This window comes from Hipposideros armiger, unplaced genomic scaffold (assembly GCF_001890085.2).
Source record: "Hipposideros armiger isolate ML-2016 unplaced genomic scaffold, ASM189008v1 scaffold_1620, whole genome shotgun sequence".
In the NCBI taxonomy this organism is placed as follows: Eukaryota; Metazoa; Chordata; class Mammalia; order Chiroptera; family Hipposideridae; genus Hipposideros; species Hipposideros armiger.
In genome coordinates, this window is record NW_017732970.1 from 18532 (window position 1) to 30053 (window position 11522).

General features: G+C 45.5%; 2 gene segments (V, D, J or C); both read left to right on the plus strand.

Annotated features, from left to right (window-relative positions):
- The first annotated feature begins 6219 nt into the window (after positions 1-6219).
- LOC109377906 (immunoglobulin lambda variable 2-8-like) lies at positions 6220-6774 on the plus strand. The segment is given in 2 exon segments: positions 6220-6304; positions 6419-6774. Coding segments are annotated over 2 exon segments (402 nt in total).
- A 925-nt stretch (positions 6775-7699) lies between these two features.
- On the plus strand, positions 7700-8264 carry LOC109377907 (immunoglobulin lambda variable 2-8-like). The segment is given in 2 exon segments: positions 7700-7792; positions 7909-8264. Coding segments are annotated over 2 exon segments (402 nt in total).
- The last annotated feature ends 3258 nt before the right edge of the window (positions 8265-11522 follow it).

Genomic DNA, 11522 nt, shown 5'->3' on the forward strand with positions numbered 1-11522 from the left:
TGTCCCACCATTGGCTCTATGTTTTCTCCAGTTTTTTGTTCAAGAATTCTAGGAGACTTGGTTTCCACCACTTACAAAAAGGCCACAGGGCGGTTCCATCACGTTGCAGAACGTATAGCATTCTCCACTTGTACATTAGTTCTGAATCTGTGTTCTGTGTGGTTAAAAAAGGGAAAAGTATACTGGCATTTCAGGTTATCATTCTAAATTTCATTTACTGTGAGATTCTCATGCCTAAAGAACAGTGCATGAAATGAATATGTACAATTTAAGGAAGAACAATAAATGAAAACAAAACCTACCTACTTCTACTTCTTCCTGTTCAAAGACTAAACATCTATCACAATCCACAATTTCCCACGATCCAGAGTTTGGAATTAATCATTCTACTGCTTTTCTTACATTTTTTCCACCTAGGTCTGCCTCTTGGAACAACGTGTACACTTGAAACAGTGAGTACAGAGCAACAAAGCAGGTGAGTGAGGAAAGGACAATGTGTCTGTCAGGTGAGGTCCCAGGAGACATGACTGTTAACAGAGGCTCAGGGTCAGTGTTGGGGGAGCTTCCCTAGCAGTTAACTGGAGCGCCTTCTGAAGAGGACAAGCAAGGCCATGGGAAAAGAGAAGGATCCGAGAGCTGGGCATGAGGCCTTGCTGGTTGTGGACCAGGGACTGGGTGTCTAGCAGGAATCTCATCAGGGGATTAGGTGCCCCATGTATTCTGCTACCTAGTTCAGCATGGACTCCAGGGGAAGTCACTTATCTGTGAGGTAGAGAGGTGATGATTATTCTGGCTGATCAGAACATGGAGGTATGCCTCAGGTCAAGATAAGCACAGGCAGGAAAATACAAATAAGGATCCAGACCAGACATTCACAAACAGTTCAGGATGGTCCCACAGCCATCAACACCTTAGTGATGTCAGTTTCTTACAGATCTTTTCAGTTTTTTGATGTTGGGTGAGAGTCAGATCAGCAGAGGGAGGTATTCACAGAAGTAATGGATTTAAGTGCCATTCTCTTAGAACAGCTGGGCCTGAAATTATAAAGGAAACTCCACACAGCCTCTACTCTCATCTCTGTCACTACCATACTATTTTCTGGAGGTGAGCGTGAGGAGAAAACACAAATGGAAAAGAACAAGTAGATATGCAATCCTGCTGTAGCATTAGGAGTCATCTTTCTCACATTTTAAGCTAAATCAAAGAATCTTTCCTGGAGCTTTTTCTGTTTCACTCTGATCTTAAGATCAGGCCAGGGGACTTTGAAAGGAAAATTTAAAAAACTCACTGTTGGTTTGATGTTCAAATGTCGGTGTGTCCCCACCCACACCCCTAACCCCCAATCGCCCTTCTAGGATTTAACCCTCTAGGGACTCAACTAGCTGTTCCCTGCAAGCTCTCCAGGTTCACAGCTGCTTTCAGTGGGAGAAGCGGTGGTGTGTGCTCATGACATCTAAAATGGAACCAGAACATGATAACACGACTTTCAATTTGGAAAATTAAATCAGTTTGAACCATAGGCAGTAGAGAAAAGGGAAAGTTAAAGATGAGCTTTGAAAGCTTTCAGAGGAAAGAAACAGGAACAAGTATTTTCACAGTGTTTCTGTGTCTTCAGGGTTCGGGGGTCAAGGAAGTCACTTTATTGTGGCCTGTGGACGTGATGAGGTGGAGGAAAGCTGAGAGTAAGGAGAAAATACTTCTGTGATCAGACGAATACATCACAGATACAACGGAATGAGATCTCGGGTAATATCAAATCCATAATGTCTATCTACGTACACAGGAATGTCCTATTTTAAAAATTGCACCCGCTCATCACCTCAACCTCTCCATGGGTCCCATAGGAAGAGAAGTGTCATTTTTACTCTTCATTCTCAGGCTGAGAATCTGAGGTTGGAAAGGGTGAGTTGCTTATTCACTAGAGGAAAATGCAGCGTGAGAGAAGGAGACTCAGGATTCAGGACTGTGGCTTCTGGGACGTGTTCCTCACACAGGCTCCCTCACGGCTGTGCACCAGGATGCTCTATATGGCATGTGAGTGAGCATCGGAACTAAAGGATCTGCTTGTGAGACTCAATGCTGCAGATGCTTCAGCACAGCCTGAGGGGGTGAGGATGTTGACAGCCTGCAGCTGGGGAGATGCCACCACCAACTACCCAATAACAGGTGTTTACACACAGTGGGTAGCCCCACTTTCTTAACAGTAGAGAGACCAGGGGGTGGGTGCCCATCAGAGGGCACAGTGGGGAGTTCACAAGGTCTGGGAGAGTCACAGAGACACAATCACATCACAGAAGAGAGTCTGAAGGTCCAGGGCTCAGAATATGTGGGACTTTGGCAGATCGTCTCTCCTGTACAAGTCAGGTTTAAACAATGCAAACGCCTGCCCTTCAGAGTATACACATCAAGGGATTTAATCCCCTCTGTAGAGTTCTACTGTCCAGAGATGTAGAAGTGTCCACGATCAAGGGCCAGGTCAGAGTTGGAATGTCAGTAAAGCTTTAATTCATAATGTCAATACCTGGCCCTCCAGTGTCCCTGACCGCTTCTCTGGTTCATGTCTGGCAACATGGCCTCCCTGACCATCTCTGGGCTCCTGCCTGAGGACGAACTGACTATTACTGTTGCTGCCATCCAGGCAGCTATGTATTCCACAGTGACCCAAGTTCATGGGGAGGTGAGACCCCAAACCTGCTCATGTACCCACAGATCGATCTGAAGATTGTTTCTCAGCCTTGCCTTTGATTGTTTCCTCAAAACCTAAAAAATTTCTTTAATTTTATATCATCTTAACTGGGCCTTGGAGCCCAAGTATTTGGTGACAATCATTGTGGATGTTTCTGTGCCTGTTTTTGGAGGAGATAGCATGTATATAGATGGACTCTAATTAAAGTAGATTGCCTTCCATAACGTAGATGGGCCTCACCAGACGTTCCACGTCTTGACTAGAACAAAAGTCTGACATTCACTAAGCATAAGGAATTCTACCAACAAACAGCCTCAGACTTGAACTGAAATGTTGTCTCTTCCCTGGAACTACAGCCTGATACTCACCACATAGAATTTGTACTTGTCAGCCTTCCTAATCACATGACCCAATTCTTTTTTAAATTAAATCTCTCACTGTAGATTCACATCATAAGGGTTCTGTTTCTCTGTACAACCCTATTCCTGGAGCTCCATGAAACTCGGCTTTGAGAATTCAATTCTCATTCAGTTCCTCTCCCTTTCCATAATGAAGACCAAAAGGATGCAGTTTCTCCCTGAATTGTCTGAGGACAAGGACAGCCTCCTCTTCACTTATGTGATGAGGCTCCAGAAAGCAACCCTTTCCGTTCCTCATTGGGAAAAACAGACTACAAGATACCTGTTTGGTACAATTCGATCCATTTTCAAGAAAACACACAGCGTAAATACCTCCATCTCCCACGCTGTACACACCAGCTGGAGTTTGTTCTTCAGAATTGTTATCTGATTCCCCTCATTGTCCATCACTCTAGTCAGGAAGTCCTCCTAGCCGGGTCATTCTTCTGTGTGTCTTTGATGAAGTAACAACAACTGAGGAGTGATCTGAAGACACGCTGAAGGAATGTGGACAGAGATGTTTTTCCACTCATTGTCCCTTGTCCTGGACCCCCATCCAAATGGCTCATCCAGGGAGAATGTGAGTGACAGCCTCTGTGCTACCCCAGAATCGCCCCTCCCCGCCGATCCCTGTACTCCTGTCCTGGAAGCGCCCTGCACACGGACTGTGTCTCCATAGGATGGGTTTTTCCCAATGGGCTGCTTTGTTCCACAAGGAAAAGACACTCTGTAATTCTTGCCACTATTCCTAAGGAATTATCAAACCTATCTGATTTCTTTTGTGAAACAATTCCATTTCTAGTTAGAATCCCAGTTACCACGAATCACTCAGTAAACAAGGAAATATTGTGTAAGAATTAGTTGAACTCCTGACTGAAACTGGGTTTAAGTTCAAGAACACCTGTAGAGGGGCCAAATCCTCACTCCCATTTTTAGCACCGGAAGCCTATGTCCCTGGCGTGCTCTCATTCCTGTGCAAGCCAGGATGATGGTCACCCTTTCTTATACTTTAGTCCTTCTCATAATGATCACACACTTCAATTAAAATTTTTTTTCCAGTTACCTTTTTCCCCTCGTAAGATGGCAAGTACCTTTGAGGTTTAATCATTCATGACTAGTAGGAAGACACGGGTTGATGCGTAAGCCGCTGGTCAGATTACCAGTGGAAAGGGACAATTTTATTAGACACATAGACTAGATTCCTGAGTCAGAGCTGTATGTCAGTGTAAGGCTGGCAGAGGTCCCATACCCTCAGGGTGTGTGTCTCTGTGGAGACAACCAACAGGAGGTGGAGAATCTACTGCTGTGGTTTCTATCTGGCTGGATCCAAGGCTATCTCCTTAACTGTAGTAATAGGACTGAGATTCTTTATGACTATTGCACACGAGTGCAGGCGACCAGGAGACCACCAATGCCTATTCTGTGATTCTGCTTTACCAGGTAGTCTGACAATTACCTTTTAAGGGGGTGGTTACCAGTTTGGTAACAGAGAGCAGTGGCTAGAGAACCAGTGCCTAGACATTGAGTAAAAAAGGTCACTCCAAATATGACATATCTGCAAATACCATTGTATTTTTTATCTTGGATTTGTGTGCGTGCGTATGTGTGACTAAAGTGAAGGAATAGGCACTTGCAGTTTCACAAATGATTGTATCTATAACTATAACTACATATATAATTTTAAATTGTTGTAAAGATGATGGTATGATCATTTGGGTAGAGGAGATTTGAAATGTTTACTTGTTCCCATTTAACAATAAGCTCCCTACTTTTACCGGCAGTGCAACCATGGAATCAAAATCTCAGGAAGTTCCCACTCAATTGTCTAGGATTTCACACATTTGACATAGCATTTCTTCAAGATAGTTTATCTTTCTTGAAAAAGTATGTTTCTGCAATGAAGCATAAGCTTTAATTTGTCCAGAGACTTAAGGAAGTGTGACTTGACTTTTTTATATTTTTAATTTGTCATTTGGGTTTTATTGGTTATTAATTATTTTGAGTAAGTGGACCTTCTGCCTCTGTTTTGGTGGCATTTGTGGTTTTTACAGCATTTTGAATCGTATAACATTTTCAGGACTCGTTTAGGCTTCTCCTTATCCCATTTTCTCGTCCAAACATCCTGCTGAGGTTGACTTTGTTTCCCATCCAATGTGTACTCAGCTCTGACCTGAGAGCCACCTCAGGACACTAACCCTGTGAAGAAACCTGAAAGGGAACATCCAAGCACCTGGTGTGGCAGGAGACACATTCCATGCTGGAGGAGGTGAAGGAAAATTGGAAAAGAGCATTAGATGGATTAGAAGGGACCAGGAGCCTCTATTAAGCTGGGAGAGGGAGAAGGTAGGACATGAGGAGAAACAGAGCAGAGATTTCCAGCCCACACTTAGCTGACTTCCCTGGTGCTTGGAATTTACCATCTGTAGCCACCAGGGCGCAGTAAGGATCTGGATGTGGGGAAGGTCATGGTTGTGGTTTACCCTGACTTGTATGAAGTCGTGGGAGCTGCTACCCTCTGAGCATCTCTAAAGGGACATCGGGGTAGTGTCCCAAATATGTTATAAGTGAATGAGTTCTTTTCTACAAAGGTCAATAAATGCACCCCAGCGTTCAGACTTAGGCCTCAGCCTTTGGCCAATACACAGACAGGACAAAGATCAATGCATGAGAAGCCATCCTATGAGGGTGACCAGGGAGTTTCAAAGCAAAACGAGAAGTACCCAGGTTTGCTTTTAGTGACTAGAAAATAGCGTGATTGGCTCTCTCCCAGCCTGACTGGGACCCTGTCCTCACCCTCTTCTCTCAGAGGACTGAGTTCAAGTGCTAGAATTCCTCAGCCAGGACCCACTTTGACTCCTGGCACCGAATGGACAGGGACATTCTACGTTGACTCCATTTCCTGGTCACTGTCATGGGCTTGGTATGTCCCGTCCTAGAAAATAGTTGTCAAAAAGCTTTAATCCTTCAGCTAGTCTCTGCTGCCCACTGAGAGAGAGAGAGGTATCTAGAATCAAGGGCCAGATCAGAGAAGTGTGAGAAGAGGCAGGTGCAGGAAGCAGATTTGCATGGAGGCCCCTCCCTCCTCTGAGGCAGGAGGAGGGGATAAAAGAGAGCTGGGGGAGCCAGGCCCAGGGTTGGGGGCTCAGAAGGTAGCACTCTTGGGGCATCTGCACCATGGCCTGGGCTCTGCTCCTCCTCACCCTCCTCACTCAGGGCACAGGTGAGGCCTCCAAGGGAGAGACCACAGGGCTATCAGGACTGCCTTAGTCTCCTCCTCCTAATGCCCTCCTGGGCTCCAGCACTGAACTCACCAGAATGTTTCTGCTCTCTTCAGGCTCCTGGACCCAGTCTGCCCTGACTCAGCCTCCCTCAGTGTCTGGCGCCCCTGGAAAGTCAGTCACCATCTCCTGTGCTGGAAGCAGCAGTGATGTTGGAGGTTATAACGGTGTATCCTGGTACCAACAGCGCCCGGGCACAGTACCCAAAATGCTGATTTATGGTGTGACAAATCGGCCCTCAGGGATCCCTGATCGCTTCTCTGGCTCTAAGTCTGCCAACACGGCCTCTCTGACCATCTCTGGGCTCCAGCCTGAGGACGAGGCTGATTATTACTGTTGCTCAATTAGGAGTGGTGGCACTCGCACAGTGGTGCAAGTTCATGGGGAAGTGATACAAAAACCTGCCCTGTGATCACAGGCTCCTTTCTTGTGCTGAAGATGTTTCCAAACCCTGAGCAGACGGTGTTTCATACAACANCTTTGGCACTTGACACATTCCATTCTAAAGGAAGATGGAGACAAAAGGAATGAGTTTGGGTGGATTTAAGAGAAACCCATGGTCCTGGTGCTGAGGTAGGAAGGGAAGACAACATGTAGGGAGCTGAGCAGGGTTTTCCAGCTCCCAATCAGCTTGCTTTTTGGTGCTTTGGTTGCACCATCTGTGACCACCAGGGGGCAGCACTGTCTACATTTGGGGAAGATACTTGCTGTGGTTTTACCCTGACCTGTACCAAATCTACATAGGTGCCTACCCTGGGATCCTCCTACGTGGGTCTTTCATGAATGTCCTGTATCGGTTGTGTCCCAATATTTCTAGTTTTAGAAATATCAATTAATGTCCTTGGACCTGAGACACTGCTGAGATTGGGACAAGGGATACATGAGAATCACTTCCACTGAGGAGCATGAAGAAAAGATTGGAAAAGATTAGGATATCCCAGCTTTCCCTGTGGTCCTTGGGTAGCAGAGTGATTGGGTTTCTAATAGCCAACCAAAGAGCCTGTCCTCACTCTCCTCTTAGACATCTTGGAGGACAGGCCCCTGGATTCCAAAGCCAAGAACCACCTTAATTCCCACAATACAGGGACATTCAAGGATTGCTTCATTTCCTGGGCACTCCAATAATGCTCACAGTGTGTCATAACTCAGAAAAATTATGTTGAAGAGATTCTAATTCTCTCAGGTTACTTCTGCTGTCCTGTGATGCAGAATCCTCTAGATTAATGGCCAGGTCTCAGTGGGGTGAGTAGACACAGGTGCAGGAAGCAGATTTGCATGGAGGCCCCTCCCTCCTCTGAGGCAGGGGGAGGGGATAAGAGAAGACTGGGGGAGCCAGGCCCAGGGTTGGGGGCTCAGAAGGTAGCACTCTGGGGGCATCTGCACCATGGCCTGGGCTCTGCTCCTCCTCACCCTCCTCACTCAGGGCACAGGTGAGGTCTCCGGGGAAGGAGCCAAAGAGACTTCAGGGCTGATCCTTTGTCTCTCTCCCCAGGCCCTGCTGGCCTCCAGCACTGAACTCACCAGAGTTTGTTTCTGCTTTCTTCAGGCTCCTGGACCCAGTCTGCCCTGACTCAGCCTCCCTCAGTGTCTGGCACCCCTGGAAAGTCAGTCACCATCTCCTGTGCTGGAAGCAGCAGTGATGTTGGAGGTTATAACTATGTCTCCTGGTACCAACAGCGCCCGGGCCGAGCACCCAAACTGCTGATTTATGATGTGACAAATCGGCCCTCAGGGATCCCTGATCGCTTCTCTGGTTCCAAGTCTGGCAACTCGGCCTCTCTGACCATCTCTGGGCTGCAGCCTGAGGACGAGGCTGATTATTACTGTTGCTCATATAGGAGTGGTGGCACTCGCACAGTGGTGCAAGTTCATGGGGAAGTGAGACAAAAACCTGCCCTGTGATCACAGGCTCCTTTCTTGTGCTGAAGATGTTTTCCCCCCCTGAGCAGAGGGTGTTTCATACAACATGGACAAGAGTTCCCTTCCTCCCATCAATTCTCCCTTTCCACCATGAAGTCAAAAAGTAAAACACTCTCTGGTGAATTGTCTGGAACAATGCAAGCTTCCTCTTTGCCTGTGTGTTTTGGTTCACAAGGCAACTCATTCCAAATTCTTAATTGTTAGAAAAGGCGTAAAAGAACCTCTCCTTGCCAGATGGGTTTCCATCAGCTCTCGGGGAAATCGTCCCTTTAAATCTCTTCGTCTCTCACACCTGTGTAGACCAGCCTGGATTCAGTTCTCTAGACACCATGTTGTCTTATTCAACGCTGTGCCCACCATGCTCTAGTGAAGATGACCCCCCTTGCTGGGTTATTCTCCTGCCACTTGTTCCTGAAGCAACAGCACCCGAGGAAAATATCTGAAGACATTTTTGTGAGACTGATAATGAACAGGATGTTGTGGATGTTTTTAATTTTCAAAAATTTTTAGTGCCTCACCTTTTTGACTCATTACCAAAGGAGTTCTGAGAAAAGTCTTTGAAGGAAAGATCATGTGCTTCCTCAAGTCACCCCTCCCCTCAGATCCCGGAACCCCTTTCTTGCATGCAGCCCTAGACTTGGACAGCTTTCCATTAGGATGTGCTCTTTAGAAAATGTCCCTTTCTTCCAATAGGAAGAGATGTTGGTGGGCGTGACCCCCATTTCTAAGGGATCCTGGACAGTATCTGATATCCATGATAAACCATTTTAACTACAATAGTTATATGAATCACTAAGTACATGCACATATAACTATCTGGCCAACGTTTTTTGGCCATTGAATGCAACTGGGCTTAGGTCCATAAGCCCTGGTGCAGTGACTTCCTTTTCCCAGCTTGTCGGAACTCAGCTTTAGCCCTAAAAGTGCCACATCTTGGAAAGGACAGCACTCCCCATCAAATTATGGTAGACAATCACCTTAGCTGAGAGCTCAGTCTTTCTTATAAATCTTCTCCATTTAAGATATTATCTCAGTTACTTCTTTCCCTGTAAAGAGTCAGGACCCTCCATGCTTCACTCATCATCCAGGCTAGAAGAATGACACATGTGGACCTCTCCCTAGGTTGGTCACAGGAGAGTAAGAAGGGGGTCTCTGCTATTGGAGGCACACAATAAGTTTCTGAATCACAGCCCTATGTCTGTGTAAGTCTGGTCAGATGCCTATCCTGCCTGTAAGGTGTGTGTGTGTGTGTGTGTGCGTGTGTGTGTACGTGTGCATGTGCGTGTGCGTGTGCATGTATGTGTGTGTGTGTGTGAATGTCTTTGTGTTGAACTCCAGTAGGAAACAGAGGGACAACTGCTCTGGTGATCCTGCATGGCATCTGACACATGCCCTGCTCCATGACTATAACAGCAGGACCATTTAGAAGTTATGTCGATGTGCATAGGACCGCCAGCAGCCACCACAGCCTGTTCTAGTGTTTCTCCTTTAACGTGGGGACGCAACTTCCTTTGGAGAAGGTAGTTGCTGTTTTTATAATAGGGGTATTATGAAAAGAACCAATAGCTATATGTAGATTAACAGGATCATCCCAATATGACATTTCTGGAGCTACACGTACATTTTGTTTATTTTATATCAGGAGTCTCCAACTGTAGGAACAGTATTTTTTCAAATAGTGCAACAGTACACATTTTAATTTTTTGAAGACTGAGACAACATTTGTTTTTGATAAAGAAGATTTGAAATGTTTTAGGTGTCACTATGGTCAAAATACCCTCCAATGATTTTTTTGTTCATTGCACTCAAGAACTTGACACCACAGGGCAACTCCCTTTATGAGCCTTTAGAATCTCAGCGTCAGGTGCCATTCATTTTCTACTGTACCTCTTGTGGATATTTTATCATTCCTTTTAAATTGTTATTGTTTAAAGAATCATAATTATTTTTGCCTGAGAGGTAGGTATTTAGGAATTAATATTTGTGTACTTTTAATTTATTTGGTTTGGCTTTATTGGTATTTATCGTATTATGCATAATGGTCATTGTACGTCCTTTGGGGCAGTCATGCTTAGTATTTCCATGTTATGTTTTATCTTGTGGGTGCAAGTATCCAAAATAATTTTCAGTGAGAATGGGGACTCCCGCAGCATGGGGACTCTGAGTTGTTTCTAGTACTAACAGCACAGAGAATGGAAGACAAGGTGTAATCTCATGAAGAGAGATGTTTGCTTCTAGAGGAAGGATGTGTATATGTGGAATGTACCTAGGGGACATCTCCATGGTTTTCCCAGGAGACAAGGATCCAGTTCACTGGCTCCACAGGCCCAGTTGATGGATTTCTGAGCAGTTCATTGACTTACTATCATTTTACTGTTATCTCACACTAAAGACAACATTGTTTAAACCATTTACTGTAATTTAGAACATGAATATTTACAGCACAATCAATGAAATAATTGTCTCAAATCCAAAATTGTCGATTCTCCCAACACACATTTTACCTTCAATACCTAAGACCCCCACACTTGCGCAGGGTGTCACTTGTTTTTGTTCTGGGAAATGTCTGTGACATGGTATGAATAATGACACAAATAATTTCACCAGAGCATGTTTATCCATAGAAATCCCAATGATTTCCTGAATGGCAATGCATCCCATTGCCATTTCCACTCTGGCTGTTCAGTCCTGTTTACTCTGTCCCCCCAATCCAGCTATTTTTAGAAAAACACACTAGGCCAAGCATCTCTCGGTGGATGGGGAAGATTTTGCCTCTAGAAAACACACAGTTCTGAGGCGAGGTCATCTCAATGTGCTACATAGGGCTATGATGAAAAACGTACCGCATGTGACGGGAAAGGTCCTAGTGCTGGACCCTTTGGCCAATCCTGGCTGTCACCTCCCAGAACCTCACACACAAGAATGGTGCTTCCTGCTTTCCATTCTGTGGTAATGAATCTTACCGAGCTCTCGCACCATCATTGGTATTTTGTCTTAATATTGTGGGAAGCCACTCTCTCTTCCCTGTGTCCCATTGTTTATTCATCCATTTTTCCTACTGGAGTTGATTTTATTTTACAGCTAATGTTTCCTGAGCTGGGCCAAGAAATGCCTCAAGAGCACTAAGCCTGTGGCAAGAATGCCCTGGGACAAGCACAGTGGTCCCCAGCAGATGGCCTGGGCCACCTGCTTTGGCACTTGACACATTCCATTCTAAAGGAAGATGGAGACAAAAGGAAT